The 20,923-nt window shown below is 40.4% G+C and overlaps 1 protein-coding gene across 3 annotated transcripts in view; it reads right to left on the reverse strand.

The window, feature by feature from the left end:
• APAF1 (apoptotic peptidase activating factor 1) overlaps positions 1–20,923 on the reverse strand; it is an 84,547-nt gene that overhangs the window by 46,348 nt on the left and 17,276 nt on the right. For 2 of the 3 annotated variants that reach the window (XM_012550588.3, XM_012550587.3), the window contains exons 5-14: positions 19,135–19,318; positions 17,801–17,913; positions 17,567–17,698; positions 16,560–16,798; positions 13,790–13,957; positions 12,891–13,022; positions 8,560–8,673; positions 7,698–7,882; positions 4,316–4,442; positions 1,888–2,013 (exon numbers count right to left, since the gene is read on the reverse strand). In XM_012550588.3, coding sequence (XP_012406042.1) covers positions 1,888–2,013; positions 4,316–4,442; positions 7,698–7,882; positions 8,560–8,673; positions 12,891–13,022; positions 13,790–13,957; positions 16,560–16,798; positions 17,567–17,698; positions 17,801–17,913; positions 19,135–19,318 — 1,520 coding nt within the window. The remainder of the gene's footprint in view (positions 1–1,887; positions 2,014–4,315; positions 4,443–7,697; positions 7,883–8,559; positions 8,674–12,890; positions 13,023–13,789; positions 13,958–16,559; positions 16,799–17,566; positions 17,699–17,800; positions 17,914–19,134; positions 19,319–20,923) is intronic. The other variant, XM_012550589.3, reaches the window with a different exon arrangement.

The following is a 20,923-nucleotide window of genomic DNA, read 5'->3' on the forward strand; positions in this document are numbered from 1 at the left end:
CGTGAATCTCCGGAAGGATTCCAGCTTTCTCAGGGCCCCGCGCAGGGTCACTAGGCTTCGGCTTTCCAGTCACCGTTCATGTGTTTCAGTCACATCTGACCTCGTGACCCCATTGGGGTTTCTTGGCCTAGGTCCTGGGGGCGGAGAGGGAGGTGGAGATCTGCGGCCCTTTCCTTCACCGAGGAGGCCGCTGAGGCAGGCGGGGCGAAATGACTTGCCAGGGTCACACAGCAGGTGAGTGCTGAGGCCAGACTGGCCCTCTGGGAGACGAGCCTTCCCCGCTCTGGACCCTGGCTCTGCGCTGCGGCGCCTCCTAGCGGCCTCCCCAGTTTTGTGCAGGCCACACGGTGGGGTCTGAAGATGAGCCTCTCCAAGGGCTCAGGGAGGCATCCTGACAAGTGGTGGGTGGTGTGCAAAGCCCCCAGGGAGCTCTCCCGGGCCCCCTCCCTGCTCAGAAGGACATGGAACACAGGAAGCCGCTACCTGACCCCAGGGCCAGCAGCCGCCTCACCAATGGGCCTGGACGGAACTAGTCTAGGCCAGGAGCAGAACCCATCCATCCCTGCTCTCTCCCCGCAGGGCGGCCTGCGGAGAAGGTGCAGCCTCAGCTTCTCTCTCGTGCAGTATGGAGACATCCTGGCCAAAGACCAAATGGAAAGAGCAGCGAGCAATCCATGCCTTTCCCTCTGTACACGCGGAGTCTGTGACAAGCTGTACTTTGATTATGATCCATTAGGGACTACACGTTAAATGAAACTCTTTCATAAATCACACGCTGCATAACAAGACAGGCCAACACTTTAATACAAACTAACATTTTACTTAAAAGTATATGCAGAAAAATAATTTAAGAATATGCAAATTCATCTTTGCCTCTAGAGTTTCAATAACCTCCGAAAACCATCTACATGTGGAATAAGCTAAGAATCTCTGGTGTTCCACAAAGCAACAAAACGATTTCAAGTGTGCCATCTTGAAGCAGGCAGAACAGATTCATGTCCACAAGAAAAACATTAAAAGAGTCCATAAGATTTTAAGCCAGAAGTCTTGGGGACCACTTTGCCTAAAAGTTCTCTGCCCTTTCGATATCATAGACCCCTCTGGCATTCTGACAAAGTTTTTGGATCCCCTTCTCAAAATCAGGTATTTTTTAAAATTCACAAGTGAAGGAAATGCTAAATGCTTTCTGTTAAAGTTTAGAGAAAAGTAAGTAGCAGAACTACAACGTGACCCAAGTCTTCCAGTTCCAATTTCAGTAATCTACACCAGGGCTTCTTAAACTTTTTCCATTTGCAATCCTTTTTTGCCTGAGAAACTTTTACATGACCCTGGGTATGTAAGTATATGAAACAGGTATACAAATCAAACATTTAATGGAAATAAATCATAATTTTGTAACTCCCCACATTCAGTTACCAGACCCCATTTGGGGGTAACAAACCATAATTTAGCAAACTGGGATCTACACCACCTGCTTTCACCTTTCTATTATGAAATAAATAGTCCAGTAATTCAAGATTCTCTAATTTCATTAGTGTAGGCAGTCCCTTCATCAATGCACACTGTACAACTTGGTAAGTGGGCTTTAAGAGTTACTGTAACCAAAAAATGTACCAGCCTGTGACCAGCCAGATAATGGTTGTGAGCTGCCCTAAGTCAATCCATAAACAAGACATGTAGTCTATCACCAGGCTTGTACTCAAAGCCTTTCCAGCTTTTACTCTCTTTTACTCAAAGCCTTTGAGACTCCCACCACCACCTAGAATCATTTCCAGTCCATGGCAAGTAATCAGAGAAGGACTTTTAAAGGAATAAAAAAACAATACAAGAAGGGAAAACCACCCATGACACTGTAATCTCAAGCCACCAGACAAAGCATCTGCCTACCTTTACTTTCTTATCCACTGAACAGGTCGCTATGAATCTATCATCCTTGGAGAAAGCACAACAAAGCACATCATCTTCGTGAGCCTCGATTTCCAGGAGCCTCTCTCCTGTTTCTGCTTTCAGGACCTGCATGAGCATTAAAAAAAAAAAAAAAAAAAAAAAAAAAAAAAAATCCCAATTAATTCTTCCATCATCAACTTACTGAACGTAAGGGGGGAGGGAGAAAGGAATTGGGATCCTGCAATGAAATTTGTGTCAAAGCATCCTCTTAACATATTAACTGTAGAGATGAAATAAGTGCTGGCAAACAACTACTCAAAAACTAATTTTTTTTTTTTTTTGGTGAAGAGATAATTTCCTTCATTTTAGTGAACAATCTGTCATTTATTAACTATCATTAAGACATCTGTACCCTTCAGAAAGTAGAAGGGCATAACTGTAGGGGAACTTTTTTCTACCATTTTCCAACAAGCAGAAAACTCAGTCTTTCAAGGACTCAAAAAGTGAAAACTGCAATGCTGACCCCTGCAGGACACAGGATTAAATGCATGTCAGGAAAAATCATGATAGTAATGATGATGATGATGACAGCGACTCCGACAATAACAACAATGACAGGGAAGCCTCAAGGCATGACCAATAAAAAGGGAAGAGTGGAGGCAGAAGGCCTCGTTTCTGGTCCCACACACACATACACAGCAATTCTAGGCAAGTAACTTCCATCAATTAAGCATTTATTGAAGGTTCAGCCTACCTTAGCACCAGGTACTGTGCTAAACAAAGGAGATACTTAAAAAGGCAAAAACAGGGCCTGCCCTCAAAAAGCTCACATTCTAATGGGGGAAATAGCATGCAAACAAACAGGGATAAATTCAGTGCCTATACAACTCTCCAAGCCTATCAATTACAAAGCAAATTCAGACTTGCATACAGAGAAGCTGTTTTCCTAGGCAGAAAAAAAAAATCACAGGTTTTATAGCTCCCCAAGTTTAAAGCACTTTAAAATTATCTCACTTAAGCCTCCTGACAACCCTGTGAATAATGGCTACTACCATCCTCAATTTACAGTTGAGGAAACCGAAGCAGATGGGTAACTGATTTGTCCAGAGTCGCTATAGCTAATAAGTATCTGAGATTGGATTTGAAGTCAGATCTTCCAGATTCCCGATCTGGCACTCTATTCACCAGATAAATGTCTATAAAAATTCAAAACATTCAATCCTGTATCCTTCAGAATTGAAGCTACCATCACAAGAATATCCACTTTTACTGAAAAATGAATGAAAATCATTTGGAATCGTGGTACAAAAGTCAGAAAACCTAAGATCCAAAGCTCCCACTAATAGGCATATACCCCAGGGAAATCAAAGATAGGCACTGATATAATAGCACTCTTTCTGGCAGACACATACAGGCACACACACACACACACAACTCATTCACTCACACTCTCTGTCTCTCTCTCTTTGTTTCTCTGTGTGTGTGTCTCTTTCACACATTCTCTCTCTCAAAAAAGGGGTTGCCCGTCAATTAGAGAATGACAATGTAATGCAGAATTATATTGTCATTAAAAATGATGAAATTATGAAATTCAGAGAAATATAAGTCAAATGGCATGAAGCAGTACAGAGTTGGAAGAAACAGAAAGAAAACATCCCCAATGACTCCAATGATATAAATGAAAACAACACTAAAAGGAAGCCAGCCTGAGAACTGGAGGGACAAACCATGCCCCCCTACTTTCAGTAGAAAGGGAAGTGGCTACAGATGCAGAATGGTACATAGAAGGGTGTTGCTTAACCATTCCATACAAGAGAGGAATGGTTTTATGTACCCATACAAAAGAGGGTACATTATGACTGAGATGTTAATGGGAAAAGCTCAACATTAATTTTTAAAAATAAACACCTTGCAAATGTCATGAAGTCACTTCAGAAAATAACACAGGCCAGTTGCTGTTTGCAGGCAGAGCAACCCTCAGAGTTACAGATAGTGCATCAAGCTGAAACTACTGGAGTTACTGCCCAGCCTCCTCCTTCCAGCTCTTGGCCCATTTTTCATGGAGAAGATAGAAGACAGATGTGGGGAGAAGAGGGAAGAGAGCTGCTACATGTGCCTGGGGATCTGGGGGGATGGCTAGACTGATGAGAGAGCTAAACTGAGGAGGTGCGGAAGCCCCCTCCACATCTGCCAGCAAGTTCATGAGCAGGTCAGACAGAGGCAGGGGAAGGCTTCAAAGTCAAGACTGTCCTTAAAAATCTCCAGAGATAAAGATGATGTAACATCCCTGAGAGCCAAGCCTGTTCCCAGGTGGGGGCTTCTGATGCTTGTCTCCTCACCTTGTAGGATCAACACCATCTCCTCCCCGGCGGGCCTCCCGCCTGCCTCCCACTTCTCACTGAGCTCACATGCACCAGCTCTGTCTCACCTGTAAGGTTTTATCAGCACCACAGGAAGCAATCCTCTGCCCATCCTCTGAAAAGCAGGCGTGGTAAACAGCATCTGTGTGGGGGCGGACAACTAAACGGGAGAGTTTCTTGATGTTTTTTTTGTTTCTAGATACAAAGAAGTAGAACAGAAGCCCCAGTAAATCAGAGTCCTTGGCAACCATATTTTCTAATATAACTGAATCATCTTCTGATACATAAGGAACCTGTTTCGCCCTCCTTAGAAATACATTTCTCCTCTTTGAATAAAACATACCCAATATGCAGATTTCAAATGTAGAATAGCAAAAGAAATAAAATTTTAAAAATTCATTCTTGTCTAAAAACGTAGCCACATAAATTAGTAGTCGGTGCTAGATACTCTAAATTTTATCCCAATGCAAGTAAATTAAGAAACCCAATTGCATTTTACTTTTTATTCTGGTTTTGTTATTGTTGTTCATTATTAATATTAAAGATTCATTAAATTACTAATAATAAAATGAAATCCAGTGAGCTGGGAGTTGTGGGAGACAAGGAACTCTTGCAGGCAGAAAGTTTCAGGGCTCACTTCTCCATTTACCACTATCACAGCTGGATGGAGGGCAGTGGGCTAGGCCCTTACTTCCTCACAACCAAAGGCATTCTTTCCAACTCTAAATCACAAGCAAGATCTGAATAGGGAGCTTGGCAAAAAGATGAAATCACCTTTGTGAGCAATAACAACTACAGTACAAAAGCAAAATAGAGTGCAGAGTTCTGGGCGTCCACTTTGGAACAGCTCAAACACCCAATACCATCCATTGAGATGATATAAACAAAATGGCCTCAGAAGTCCCTTCCAGATCTGGAATTTTGTGATTAGTTCCATGTTTAAAATCACAAGCTAGTTGTTATCTGTTTTGTGGAAAGCATTTCCCATACTAGGAATTCCCTATAGGGGCAAAACATATTCTTTGCCTAACTATGTGTTTTCAAAAATAATCATACATGAACAAAAAAAATTAATTGTGTAAGCAACCTACCCACCAAAATCCACAACTTATTTTTCAATCTCCTCTACTCAAGGGAGCGTATAGAAAAAAAAAAAAAAAAAAAAGGATGCACTGGAATAAAACACTATACTTATAATCAGGAAGATCGAGATGTAAATTCTTCCATGGGCACTACTAACTGTGTTTTCTGAGCAGGTCAGCTTGCTCATCTGAAAAAATGGGGTTAATAACAGTACCTTCTTTCGAGGTTTTATAGAATCAAATGAAATCATGTGTATGCTGTACTTTGCAAACTATAAAACTCCAGCTATTATCTGCAATCTGTCCCTGAGAGACAACACATGCATAGACAGGTCAATACTAAGTAGATACAGGAATGGAAAGAGGGCCTGGGCAGCTGGGGCCAGAAAAGGCCTCAGGAAAGGAGCACCCTAAAGCTGAGTCAGGAATGGGGCAAAGCCACACACCAAGGACGATGGATCAAGGAGCGCAGTCTGAGGACTGTCTGGGGAGAGCCTCAGGAATAGTTCAGTGGGAGACATGAGGAGCAGGGAGCCAGATATCTGGTATCTGAGGCAGCTGCTGGCACAATGGGTGAAGCACACTTCTTCACCAGCTCATCTGTATCTAATGATATTTTGGAATCAGACCAGATTTCAAATCCTGCCTCAAATCCTGACTGGCTGGACCTTCATTTCTGCTCACCCCCCTGTAAAGTGGGAAGAATCACAGTCCCCAACTCCTGAGGTTAAGCTCTGAGCACAATGCCTGGCTCTTCCACCTTTCCTATTCTGGGAATCTAGGAAGAAAACAGAGCCAGGGATGATGCTGTGGGAGAAAGCTGCATGAAAAGGATGCTAGGAGCTAAGGGAGCAGAGGCAGCGAAGGGAGAAAAGAGAACCAGCACTGAAGGGACACACAGGGGAGGACAAAAGACCCAGGAACAGGTGTACACAGAAGGGAGGGCAGGGAGCCTCAAAGGGCAGGCCATGGTTCTGAGAGAGCAGGAAGAGCGAGGGCCACTGAAGGGGGCAAACTGGAGATGAATAGGGAACGACTAGGAAGGCTGTTGTAGAAAACCAACAGAAAGAGATCATGAGATCAGGGAGGGGGGAGAAAGGAGGAGTCCAAGAGTGGAAGGGGAGGGGGAACTTTACTTTTTAAAGGAAACAGGGAGGTTGCCTGTTGAGAAGCCCTGGATATAGTCAAGTTTACAAATTGTTTTCCTCACACTCATTCACTCTAGCATCGCTTAAGTCCCGAATGCACACCAGGCACTGTCTGGAGAGAGGCAAAGAGGAAGACACATCCACCGTAAACACAAGGCGGACCCACCAAGGAAGCAGAAAGTGCAAGGATCAGCACCCCCAAGTCACAGATGAGCAAAGGGAGGCCCTCTCCAAGTCACCAGCTAGCTAAGGATCTGGGGCTGCTCAAGCCCTGCTCTTGGGACTCATACCTTGAGCTATTTCCCCATTTCCCATGACTGATAGAATGAGTTTCTTCTCCCCAAAGGAGCTTGTTTCGGTCTCAGAGCCAGCCACAAAACCAGGAGTCCCTGTACAGCCCTGGCAGGACACAGAATGTTCTTGGCATCTGGTAGTCCTTCCCGGGCTCCAAGCTTCAGAGAAGAGACCAGACTTGCACTGGAAAGTGGGATTCCTAGACCACGGACTCCCATTTCTCTACCTCACTATTCTAACTTTCATGGAAGTTTTTGAGAGGCTGGGATTTTTTTAAAAACTGACTCTTAAAAAGCCAAAGCAACTTATTTAACATGTATTGAACTACCTGTCATCTAGGGGAGTGGGGAAGAGAAAGGAGAGGAAAAATTAGAACAGAAGATTTTGCAAGGGTCAGTGTTAAAAAATTACCCATCCATATGTTTTGTAAATAAAAAGCTATAATAAAATTAAAAAATAATTAAATAAATAATGAAAAGAATGACTTCTGAGGATTTTTCTAGATAGGAATCTATGATCTTTATATGTTCTAAGATTTCTATTTATTAATCTATAAATAAAACTTGTAGCTTTGCTTTGAAAAAAAAAAAAAATAAAAGCCAAAGCATTCTTCAGGATCCCAAAATCCTATCTCTCCATGCCACTTAGAAATCTATGGCATGATCTGGGGGAGGGGGTGGGGGGGGGTAAGAGGTGAAAAATTGGAACAAGAGGTTTGGCAATTGTTAATGCTGTAAAGTTACCCACGCATATAACCTGTAAATAAAAGGCTATTAAATAAAATAAAAATAAAAAAAATAAAAAAGGCAAAAGCATCTATGTAATAAAATGGCTGAAATATAGCCAGTAAAAAAAAAAAAAAAAAAAGAAATCTATGGCATGATTTTAACTTCACCCGTTTTCAGAGTCTGTCTTAACTAACTTACATCCATTCCAAGTAAAGCCTCCCTTTGTCGACCTCCTGCTTGGCTCGTAATTTGGCTTGCCGATATATTTCAGAAGTTTCGGGCTCACAGAGACCTAGCTGCACAATATTGGGAAATGGCTGGCGTCCAAGAAGGTGTCCATTGAGAGATAAAAATTCTTGAAAATTCTCACGAATGGTGCAATCCTGTGGCAAATTAAAATCACTCAGAAATGAAAGCAGACCTAAAATTTGCTCTTTCTCTAAATATCTCTGTGTTCTCATTTTTTAGGTTTGAAGGAAACATTCTTTTCTCTGAACTAATGTGCAGTGACCTCTCTTAGACAATGGATCTAGTAAAAGCTTGATTAGCCAGGTACCTACATTCAGGCCAGTTTTACTTTCTTAAGACAAGAAATAATCCTCTTAAAGTTGCCCAAAATAATCACCGTAACAAGCATAATAATAATAATAACAATTGTCATAACAATCATAATACATTTCTCTAGTCTCAACTCTAGATCCCCATAACCTACTCTAACTTCAAGAAAAACCAAGAAGACAGGCCAACAATCAAATTTATAGAGGAAAACAATCAACTTGAAGAACAAAAGCTGATTTAATTGTTTCACAATTAACAAAAATCTATTTTCTCTCTTCATACCACCTCCTCATACACAATAAATATTTATTAAGTGACTACTGTGTCAAGCCCTGTCCTGGGGATACAAAGACAAATCAAAAATTGGCTCCTTTCCTCAAAGAGCTTTCACTTTAAAGGAATATTTTCTTATCCCATTTATTCTACTTAATTCCATTATTAAAGCTAGATCACAACATCCAAACAAGTCATTCAAGCTCCCACTTTTCACTTGAGTACATACCTTCTTATCCAATAGATGGCTATATTGCATAAACTCATGTATCAGATGAGCAGGTCCCACAAGCTCAGTCTTTGCTTTAATCCAATCCAGGGAAAACAATAGATCACAAAGCTCCTAAAATAAAGGGGAAGACAGTTTAGATTTCCAAAAGAGAGACACCCATGTACCCACACATAATGTGTGGACAATACTTGTCAAAAGCAATAAGCAACACAAAAACAACTAAAGAAGTCACTGATATGGCTTTAATGTGTCAATTTAACTCTTTTTACACTCATTTAAAGAGTTTAAAAAGTTAAATTAACATTGCAAAACCCTGGAATATACAGGTAGCAATGTAAGCAAGGCATCCAACTGATTTTTCAATCTCATGTAGGAAGTAACAGAGCTTTAACTAGGACACAAAGAATGGGGACTTTACCAAAGAGCACCAAAATTCAAAGATGCAAACACTAAAGCTCCTTCAACCTCAGAAACAACTGTAAAACCCAAAAAGGGATGGCTCTTTGGGAAAAGTGGAAACAAAAATGTCAAATATTGGTGATGTTAAAAAAAAAAAGTTTTCCATCATTTTTCTTAAAAAAGGCTAGCATGGCTACTGGGCTTATATCCCAAAGAGATACTAAAGAAGGGAAAGGGGAAAGGGACCTGTATGTGCACGAATGTTTGTGGAAGCCCAGTTTGTTGTGGCTTGAAACTGGAAAATGAATGGATGCCCATCAATTGGAGAATGGTTGGGTAAATTGTGGTATATGAATGTTATGGAATATTATTGTTCTGTAAGAAATGACCAGCAGGATGACTACAGAGAAGCTTGGAGATACGTGAACTGATGCTGAGTGAAATGAGCAGAACCAGGAGATCATTAAATACCTCAACAACGATACTGTATGAGGATGTATTCTGATGGAAGTAGATTTCTTTGACAAAGAGAAGTTCTAACTCAGTTCCAATTGATCAACGATGGAAAGAAGCAGCTACCCCCAAAGAAACAACACTGGGAAATGAATGTAAACTGTTTGCATTTTTGTTCTTCTTCCTGGGTTATTTTTACCTTCTGAATCCAACTCTTCTTGTACAACAAGAGAACTGTCCGCTTCTGCACACATATACTGTATCTAGGACATACTGTGACATATTTAACATGCATAAGACTGCTTGCCATCTGGGGGAGGGGGTGGAGGGAGGGAGAGGAAAAGTCGGAACAGAAGTGAGTGCAAGGGATAATGTTGTAAAAATTACCCAGGTATGGGTTCTGTCAATAAAAAGTTACAATTATTAAAAAAAAAAAAATTTTTTTTAAAGGCTAGCATCCTAGGGCAGTTTTTGGTGTCCCAAATTTATCTCTTACCCCCTCAAATGAATGTCTTTAAAAGATGATTTAAAGGAAATTTATTGTTACATAGTGTAAATGTTCCCTGATGTTCTGCTGGGCACATGGAAATGTTTTGTTTTGGGTTTTTTTTTTTCTTTAATTTTCATTTTCTGGCTTTCCTTTTCTATTTAGTTTTTTCTTACTTGATATTTAGTTTTAAATGAATTTTGTTTAAAAAGATGATTTGAAAACATATTTTACACCGTGTTTTGCCTGACTATGGCTATCTGTTACAGGGGGTTATTTCTTTTTTTTGTTTTTCTTTAAAATTGGCATAGGTGGTACGATGAATAGAGTACCAGGTCTGGAGTAAGGAAGACTTGAGTTCAAATTCAGCCTCAGACACTAATTAACTATGATCCTGGGGAAGTCACTTAATCTGATTTGCCTCAGTTTTCTCATCTGTAAAATGAGTTAGAAAAATAAATGACAAACCACTCCAGTATCTCTGCCAAGAAAATCTCAAATGGGATCATGAAGACTAAGATGTGACTAAGATGAATGAACAACAAAACAAAGGATAGAAAGACAAGAAAATATTTTTATAATTTTTATAATTGTATATATATAATTGTAATTTTTTTAAGTTGTACTTGAGAGATTCAAAATTTCATACACAGTCCTATTTTTTGCACTTTATATGTAAAAATATTCATGTTTGCTGATGACCTTCAAGTTCTTAAGTTTTACAAAACTACTTTATTTTTTTCTCATTTTAGTATTATTATTATTATAGATTTTTATTTACAAAACATATGCATGGGTAATTTTTCAATATTGACCCTTGCAAAATCTTCTCTTCCAAATTTTCCCCTCCTTCTCCTCATCCCTTCCCCTAGATGGCAAGTAGTCCAATATATGTTAAATATGTTAAAATATATGTTATATCCAATATATGTATACATATTTATAGTTATCTTGCTGCACAAGAAGAATCGTATCTAGAAAAAAAGAAAAAAACCTGAGAAAACAAAATGCAAGCAAACAATAACAGAAAGAGTGAAAATGCTATGTTGTAATCCACACTTATTTCCATTTTTTTTTTCTCTGAGTATAGATGACTCTCTTCATTCCCGAACAATTGGAATTGGTTTGAATCATCTCATTGTTGAAGAGAGACATGTTTATCAGAACTGATCTTTGTACAGTTTTATTGTTGAAGTAGATAATGATCTCCTGGTTCTGCTCATTTCACTCAGCATCAATTCATGCAAGTCTCTCCAGGACTCTCTGAAATCATCCTGCTGGTCATTTCTTACAGAACAATAATATTCCATAACATTCATATGCCACAATTTACTCAGCCATTCTCCAATTGATGGGCATCCACTCATTTTCTAGTTTCTTGCCACTATCAAAAGGGCTGCCATAAACATTTTATAAAACTACTTTAAAAATAAAAGAAAGAACTCAAGTGTCCAAATTCAGGTTCAAAGTGTATACAAACGAGTAGCATGCTCAGATCTCTGCTTAAGGGGATGCTGTGGGGATGACTTCAGCTTTCCCACCCTGCTCTGAACCAGCATCTCTTGGCTGAGCTCTTCTACCACCCACCATGGGCCTCCTAGCAAAAGAGACAGCTGTAGCATTAAGACGCCAAAAATTCCCTCTTCTCATTTTTAAATCAGTGATTGAAGAAAGCAGGGCAGAAATGAAGGACAGAAAGTCTGAAAAATGAAGTCCTGTTTTCCTTGGCATGATATGTGGCTCTGACAAGTGTCTCAAACCCCAAGGATCCAGTCAGGAAAGGACCAAGACTCCTCTAGTCTTGTCTGTGGCTACAGTCTTCAGCTGCGCAGAAGCCGCACCTAGAGGTACTGGCAGCCCCTGCTGCTGGATTCCTGCGGGATTCTTCAGGGTCTCAAAACCTAGCAACACTTCCCTCCACAGATCATTTCACTGGCCACCTTCACTATTCAGAATATAACCAAGAATGAGGAATGAAGCAAAGCGGACGTCCAAGCACAAACATCAAAAGTAGATCTCTCTCCTCCTCCAACCCAGTCTCCTCCCCAACTGCCCAAGTGGGATTCCAAAAGCAAGATTGGACCAGGTCACATCTTCTCAATAAACAGAAATGCCCCTGTTCGGCATTTAAAGTCCTTCACTTCTGGCCTCAACCCCCTGTTCAGGTTGATTACACATCTCTTTATTCTTATGCATTGCAGTCCAATGATCCCATCTGCCACTACTCCCCTCTCCCCATCCAAGTCCTGCTTCCTCCATCAGCCCCTTGGAATCCCTCGCTTCCTTCAAAATTCAGTTCAAGTGGCTTGTCCTTCATGAAGGCTTTTCTGATCCTCCCAGCTACTAGTGCTTCCCTACCCCCAAACCTTTCATCCTTACTCTGTCCCTGTTTGTGTTTAGGTTTACATATATGTGCTGTTTCTCCAAGTAAAATGAAAACTCTCTTGAGGATAGGAGATTGTTTAATTCTTGCCTGAGTCTTTAGCTCCTAACTCGGTACCCACCATATATAGCAGGTGCTTAACTGAAATGAAATACTAATGGCCTTGCTAACATTATGAAATCAAACAATGTCAGACCTGGATCTGAGCTGCAAGAGGCCTCAGATATGATCTCTTCTGACTCCACCGTTAAACAGATGAGCAAACTCAGGCCTGGTTGCAATGACCTGACCAATGTCATGGCAGTCAAGGATCAAATGAACTGACATAGACACAACACTATGCAAACTTTAAAGGGATGAGATCTGTAGAAGGGGATTGTTTTCAACTGTTTTTGGAAACCCTTATCATCTCAAAATAAAAATGTATCAATAAAATTTTTCATTAAAATTAGTGCACCTCCTAAAATGAGCAATGTTTGTCTGTCTCACTGGGAGACCCTGACCCCATGAGAAGATGTAGTTCTGAGTCCTCTAGCACCAGCCTGACCATGAAAATGTGATGGGACGGAGAGAGACAGTGAAGAAATCAAAGTGAGGCTAACTTACTTGGCGCATGTTGGCATTCGCCATGTGATACACCAGAAAGTTGTACCAGTACATGGAGTCTTCTTGGTCAGAAGCAAGAGAGTGCACCTTATAATATCTCTGGAACTGAGTCACAACCTTTTTGTGCAATTCCTGTAACAAGAATGAAACACTTTAGGGGTGGGGAGAAGGGCTATCAACAAACTAGAGTTTACTTTTACAACTGTAATTACATTACAACTGCAATGGAATACTATTGCATCACAAGAAATGACAAAAAGGATAGTTTCAGAGAAAATCAGATGGATTTGTATGAATTGATACAGAGTAAAGTAAGCTGAACCAGGAAAGCAATTTAAATAATAACAACACTGTTAAAGACAAACAACTTTGAAAAACTTAAAGACCTCTGATCAATGCAATGACCAACCATTACTCTAAAGGACTGATAATAATCTATGCTCATCTCTTGACATAGAGGTGACAAATTCAGGATGCAGTCTGAGACATTATTTTTAACAAGACCAATTTGGGAATTTGTTGTGTTTGACAATGCGTATTTGTTTCAAAGCACTTTTGTCTTTCCTTTTTTTTTCTCTTCATAATGGGTAGGAAAAGATGAGAGACAAAATAAATTTTTTTAAGAAAAAAATCATTTTTAAAAACCAATTTCACTAAACACATAATCTTCAAAAATCTTCCATGCTCCTCACCAGGGATGGCGCTAATGTCAAGACAAAATCATCCTCATAAAGATATAACTTTGCATTTTAATACATGAAGAATTACATGGGAAGAGAAAATTAGGGCTCTGACAAATATTTGGACACTAGCCAAAAACAACTGTTCAAAGGTGAGCATCCAAAAAAAAATGAAGAGAAAAAAACTGTGCCATTCAAAGTTCACAAAGACCTTAGTACCTGGAGCTGGTCACGGTTCTTCTCCATGAGGAAATCGACCTGAAGATCATGTAAATAATAATGGAATGATTTTCCATTTCGGTCATAAAACAGGAGGGATTTATTAATGAATTCTTGTAGGATGTCTTCAACTTCTTCAGTCTCCATGTCCCAAAGAATACATAATACCTGAGAAACATTGTGAGCACTTCAGGTATCCAGAAGCAATAGTTACAGGAATGTGGGGAAGGGGACTACACAGTAAAATTAGATCACAGCTTGAGTGGATGCAGGTGGCCACCAACTGCTTCTCTGGAGAGAAAGCAACAGGACACTAAGGAAGCAGCACTCCTTCTCACTTCAATGGAACCACTTCAAAATTTGTGGAAAAGAAATGGACGCCTAAAACTGGTCATCTGGACGAGCTTCATAGGTATATTTACACTCTCAGCTACTCTCCCATTCTACTCCCAATTCAAGAAGTCTGTCCTGATCAGGAGCCTGTGGTTCTCCAGGTCCTACAATAAGAGAAAACCTCAAGCACATGTTCTGACATTTACATTCCAGCTATGTGGCCCTGACAAAGAGGTCAAGAACAAAAAGGTTCCATCAACATCCAAAGTAGCATTATTCATGGAAGAATAATAACAAAAAACACAGCAAGTGGGTAACTACTGATTGGGGAATGTTTAGCAAACTACAACATGCTAATCAATCAATTAATAAGTGTTCCTTAATCCCCTATTATATGGCAGATATTACATCAGGTGTTAGGGACACAAAGAAACAGTCCGTGGACTCACATAGCTTATAGTTTTTCAGGACAAAAAACATACACAAATATGTTTGTGTGTATATATGGGTCTATGCACATATGCATATATGTATATACACACAAGTGTGCATATGTGCACTATCTATGTATATAAAAACATACAAACTAAGTTCATAAATACAAGATATCTTTGAGAGCAGCAGGAGCAAGGGCTAAGAGCTGGGAAACATTAGGAAAAGCCTTGGGGGGGAAGGTGATACTTGAACTGAGCCTTAAAGGAAATCAAGGATTCTAAGAGATAAAGGGGAAGAAGGAAAGCACGCCTCTGGGAAAGGGAGGCAATCCACGAAAAGGACAGCAGGCTAGTTGGCTGCAAGAAGAGAGGGCATGAAGGGGAATTATGTATAAGTCTGAAAGGCAGGTTGGAACCAAGTTTTGAAGATGCTTAAACGTCTAACTAAAGAGATAAAAGGGAGTCTAATGAAGTTTATTAAGTAGAAAAGCAACAGTCAGAAAAATTTTAGGAAAATCACTTGGGTAAAACTAATATAAATTAGTCATACCTTTTGACCCAGGGACCCCACATACTAGGCATATGATGTCCTAAGACATCATATCAATAGCAGTTGATTCTTCGTTATTTGGAAAAGATGGAAACTCAGGGCATGCCCATCAATTACAGAATGTCTAAACAAACTGTGATACAGGAATGCAGAGGAATTTGATTGTGCCATATGTAGTGACAAAGAGGAATTCAGAGAAATCTGAGAAGATTCATGGAAAATGAGATTGCAGAGAAAGCAGAATCAAGAGAATAACAAACATAACCACTGTAATTATGTAAATGAAGCAATACTAGGTACAAAACATCACCTTATGTAGTCATTCTGTTTTTCCCATTATTTTGCTTAACTGCTCAAGCCCTCTCTCCCTATCTACATTGTAATTCTTCTGTATATACCTGTATATGTTTATGGTGCCTCCAGGGAAGCTGGATGGTGTAATGCATAGAGCTTCCTGAATGGAGTCAGGAAGACTCATTTTTGGAGTTCAAATCTGGCCTCAGACACTTCCTAGCTTTATAACTCTGGGCAAGTCACTTAACTCTGACAGCCTCAATGTCCACATCTGGAAAATGAGCTGAAGAAAGAAATGGCAAACTATTCCAGTATCTCTGCCAAGAAAATCCCAATGGGGTCATAAAGAGTCTCACACAAGCAAAATGACTGAATAACAAATATTGCCTCCTCTGTTAAAATACAAACTACTGAGAGGAGGATAGTTTTCCTTCTCTGCAATAATAACAAGCACTTAGCACTTATGGTGTGCCTGGCACATTTTACATACAAAAAAGGCAAAATTCAGTCCCCATGCTCAAAGAACTGAAATTCTCGTGGGACAGAGACAACAAAAACATGAAGGAAATATACAGGGTCAATGGAAGTAGGCCCGAAGCCTAACATGGTGCCTGGTGTGGCCTCCCTATTTCCTCTAAGTCTCAGTGAAAATCCCACCTTCTGTAAGGAGCCCTTCTTGGTACTCTTAACTTTAATGTCTTCCCAAGCTCTGAAACTATCTCTGATTTATCCTGTCTATATCTGGTTTGTCCTTATTTCTTAGCAATATTGTCTCCCTTTTTGAGCATAAGCTTCTTAAGAGAAGGAGCTGTTTTGTATCTTTTCTTTGTATCCTCAGCACTTAACACAATGCCTGGCACATAGTAAGTGCTTAATAAATGCTGGCTAACTTGACTCAATAAATGCTGGCTAACTTGACTTATTATAAAGAAAAAACCAAGGAAGGAATTAGGTATGGGAAGCTATTAAAAAATGACTATGATGTTTTAAAAAAAAAAAAAAAAAAAAAAGGAAGGGAGGGAGGGAGGGAGGAGAATCAATAGAAAAATGGAGAAAATTCTTTCAAGAATGATTACACACCATAATAACCCAATAACAAGACTCAAGAATTCCAAAGAGGCCCTACCTCTGACCCATCGAACCGCCCACCTGTGCTTACCTTAGTAGGTACTCTTACATCCTTCTGCAGGATGGAAAGGTCCTTATAATACTTCTGGAGGGCTTCATTCAGTCTTTCCACACTTATGGACATGGCTTCATCCAGGGCTTCATAGTCATAAGATGAAGACTTCCTAATTCTTTTAAACTGCTTGTTCTGAAGTTGCCTGAGGTAGTATCCCCACCGATTGGGGAAATCACGTAATAGGGCACCAATTAAAGACACTACAAGAGGGGAACCTGGAAGAAAAAAAAAAAAAAAAAAAGGAAAGAAAACCAACAATGTCAAACCTTTTAAAAGAAAATCATTAGCAAAGAGACAGACAGACAGGCAGGCAGGTAGACATGTCTACCAGGTATTTCCATTCTACATCAGAACAGAGAAAAGGAAATTTAATTCTACCTCCACAAGGCTGCTCACTCATTGCCCTCCCCCTCTTTGTCCCCATGGCCATCCCCCTAGATTCGATCATCATCAAAGCTCCCTTGAACCAAAACAGTCTTCAAATAAGAGCATGGCAACTTCTACTCTCTTGCTGCCCTTCTACCCATCTTTTATATCATAACCAGAAAAACCAGTAGATGACACTCAGACCCAGGCTACAAAGGAAGGAAGCAGCACATGGCAACCGCCTTCCAGGCTATCTCTGCAGACCAGGGCCAGAGGCTCTCCTCTCACCTGATCTGGGGTGGCTACAGGCACCTCAAGGCTTCTGAACAGAGAAAGAGACAGGATCAGGTGTTTGAGTAGCCAATATCAACTGGACAGATGTGTGGAGGATGGATTACAACAAGAAGAAGCAAGATACAGGAAGCCCAGTTAGGCAAGAAATAATAAAATTCTGAATTAGGGATGACTTCATGACTAAATTACTTAATGGCACCATGAAAAAACCCAAGGGCAAAGGAGAAGGCATATCAAAATTAATTATTAACATTCCCGTGTTGATCTAAATGAGGGGGCCCCCCATCTCTCAAATCAATATGCTCCTCTTTAAAGGAATTTACCTTTGCACTCCCTCACGATGCTATGAGCTTGTTCGGGCAGATCTGTTTTTTTCATATTAACAAAGAGCGACAAGATTTCCAATCCTTTCTCTTTTCTTAAGCCACTCTCCACAGGGACTACATATTTGGGACCTGTAATGGGAGCAAAAGAAAAAGAAATAAACCTCAAGGCACAGCTCAATAAACAGAGTCAAAAAGTAAAAGACACTGGGCAACCAGCGCAGGGACACTTACCCATCACTGAGTCGGTCACACTTTTATCTCTACTGGTGAGAAGGATCTGATGGTGATTGTCAAAAGCTTTTAGCACCCACGAATCCCATATGTCGTCCAAGATCAAAAGAGACCTAGGATAGGAAGCAAACTCTCAGGACTCCTGAGAGCAATTGGGGTATCTCCTTCTAAAAGAGGTAACGTGACCATACTATGAGAAGCTAGGAGGGGGCTGGCCTCAAGTCCTGCCTTTGGCCCCCACCAGCTCTATGATCCTAGGCAAATTCTTTCACTTCTCATTGCTCCAGGCAAGACAGGCAGGCAGGCAACAAGCACTGACTTAGCTCCTGTGTATTTCATTAAGCAACAGAGAAATTAATACAAGTAAAAAGATCTAGTTTTTTATATTCTAATGGGAAAAAGCATCTTTCTGCAGAAGAAAGAGGCAAAGCGAGGTACTCGTGGTGGAGTGCGGATGGGAGTGATTCCCTCCTCATGGGCAAAGGGGAAAAACCTTATCAAGGTTGCCCCACAGCAATGAAATCCTAAGTTCAATCAAAAAACATGCCTTCATATAATCAGCAAGAATGTTCTTCTAGATGCAAATTATTTACCATTATATGGAAAATGGTTCAAATAATTAAATAATAAGGAAAACAAAGAATAATTCTGTGATTTCACCTAACACCCAGCAATTAGCCAAGAATTTTAATGAAAATCCACTAGACCCCAGAAAACTTTCCTGCCAGAGATATTGACTTTTTGTATTTTCCTGAACTGCTTTTTAATCACCCAGAGAATTACTTCTTACTGAGAGTAATCAAATAGAGTTTAGTAAGAAGATTTTGTTTAACCCCTAAGGCTCTGTACCAAATTGGGAATCGACCCTGACAGTGAAAAAGTGAAAGGAAGGAAGGAAGCGGCACCTATTAGGTACCAGGCACCTTGTTAAATGCTATACAGATATCACTTTGGCTGATCCTCACAACAATCCAACTGGGAAGTTCTTCCAAGCTGAACCAGGACTTCCATCCATTATTTCCAGTTTTGCTTTCAGAGACAAACTGATCAAGCTTAATCTCTCTTCTAGATAAAATCATAAATCAAGAACTTTAAGGGACCAGATGCTAACACTCTCATTTTATACATGAAGCCCAGAAGAACTTGCCTAGTACCACGAGCTCATAAAGGAGACAAGACTCAAATCCAGGTCCAGTCCATGTACTCTTCTCCTGCTGTTATTTTATTGACAGAATACCCAAAGACAGATGTCAAAACCAGCTCCCCTTAATCTATATAATCCTAAGAAATGATGAGAAAAAACCAGGAGAGAGGCCCCCATTCTCAATTTCTACCTTGGGCACTTGCGTAGCATCAAGAAATGAAGGCGGTCTTTGGCTTCTTCAAGGTTCAATGGGAGTCTCTGGGAAAAAGCACCATCCTGGTCCAGTCTTGTGCACAGATTCTGGAGTTTCATCAGGAGCCCAGATTTGTCTTGTTTGCCAATGGAGACCCAATGCACACCTCCTGGAAAGCATGCTGGGAAAGACAGCAAGCAAGACACAAAGGTCAAACTATGATTTGAAGAAGCTTTCAATATAGAGCACTGCACTAATAAAAGGCAGCTCTACTCCAAGTATACATCTCACTCTTGCTTCTTTGAAAAAGGAAGAAATAATAGAAGATCAGGTCATTCTAAGGGGGAAGGGACTTGTTGGGGTATTTGTGGGAATGTCTCTCTCCTCTCAGCATGGCTGCCTCTGGCACTATGGAATGAGAGCTGGCCAGAGAGTCAGCAAGACCCACATATTAGACTCAGAGACATCTTTGATGTTGGACATGGCCAATGTGAAAAATTTGTCGTCTGATTATATAGGTTTGTAATTCCTACATGCTAACATAGAATGGTACAAACCTGGGCCAGTTACCTTGTCACTTAGATCCTCAAAGGAAGCAGGGAAGCCAAGAGGTAGAAGGAGAGAGTGCAGGCATTCCAAGTCCAAGGGACAGACAGAGACAAGGGTCAGGCCGTGACAGTGACTCATGTGCAAGGAAGCACAGCACGAGAAGACCAGCAAGGAAGGGAGGAGCTAGGTTATGAAGGCTTTAGAAATCACAATGGATCTCCTGGATGAGCAGGAGGTAACAAGGAGCCACTGCTCTTCACTGAACAAAGCAGGGAAGAGGCATCATCAGTCATATATTTTAAATTACAAAATTTTAAAATACAAAGTTAATTTGTACAATCCTCAGAGATCAAAAGTCGTGATATACAGGACGGACCCATTAAGGGTTAACAGATTTACTTAATTTAAAATAAAGAACAAAAACTATTCAAAAAGACATTGGTAATTAAGAGAAAGTGCTGCTGGCACACCAACAAAAGGCTCTCTTTTACCAAGAGGGCACAGTAGAGGGCACACATACCTCAGATTCAGAAACAAAAAGGAAGGTGAGATATACCTAACTCTTCCTATACTAGGTGCCCAGTGATGGGGGAATGGCCAAATGCCCGGTATGAGGAGGTAAGACAGAGTATAGTGGTCCCCTAAAGGAAGACTAGAGGGACGAGGAAAGCCAAGATAAATAGGGAGGCTCAAAGAAATCGAGAGAACAAGACCCAAAAGGAGGGCAGTGATGGGGAGGCTCTAACCTGGGCCCAATGAGGAGAAATGAGAATGGAGAACAGAAAGACCCCAGAGAGGGGCTTTGTGTAGAAGGGCAGAGGAGAGTCATCTCTGGAAGCCTAGAAGCAACTACAGATGCATATCTATATACACATATATACATACATGCATATATCAAATATGTAACATTTATTAATAGTAATTTTTGTTTAATAACAAGCTCTAAGACTTCATTACTCAATGTGTGCATGGGTGTCCATGCAGCCATGTGAGCATTTAGATTTCTGTCCAGGAAAATATGTGAAGAACAATTCTCTCAAGAAAGAAGTTGGAAACTTTGACTACAGAACATTCACTATGTTTTTGAGACATTTTGTCAGACCTTTTTGCTGAGTTGCTTTATTTTGTGGCACAGAGGAAAGAGAGCTGAGATGAGTCAGTAAGTCCTGAGTTCAAGTCCAGTCTCAGACACTTACTACTTGGTATGACTTTGGGCAATCAATTCACCTATCTCAGA

Source organism: Sarcophilus harrisii, chromosome 5, assembly GCF_902635505.1.
Source record: "Sarcophilus harrisii chromosome 5, mSarHar1.11, whole genome shotgun sequence".
Taxonomy (NCBI): Eukaryota; Metazoa; Chordata; class Mammalia; order Dasyuromorphia; family Dasyuridae; genus Sarcophilus; species Sarcophilus harrisii.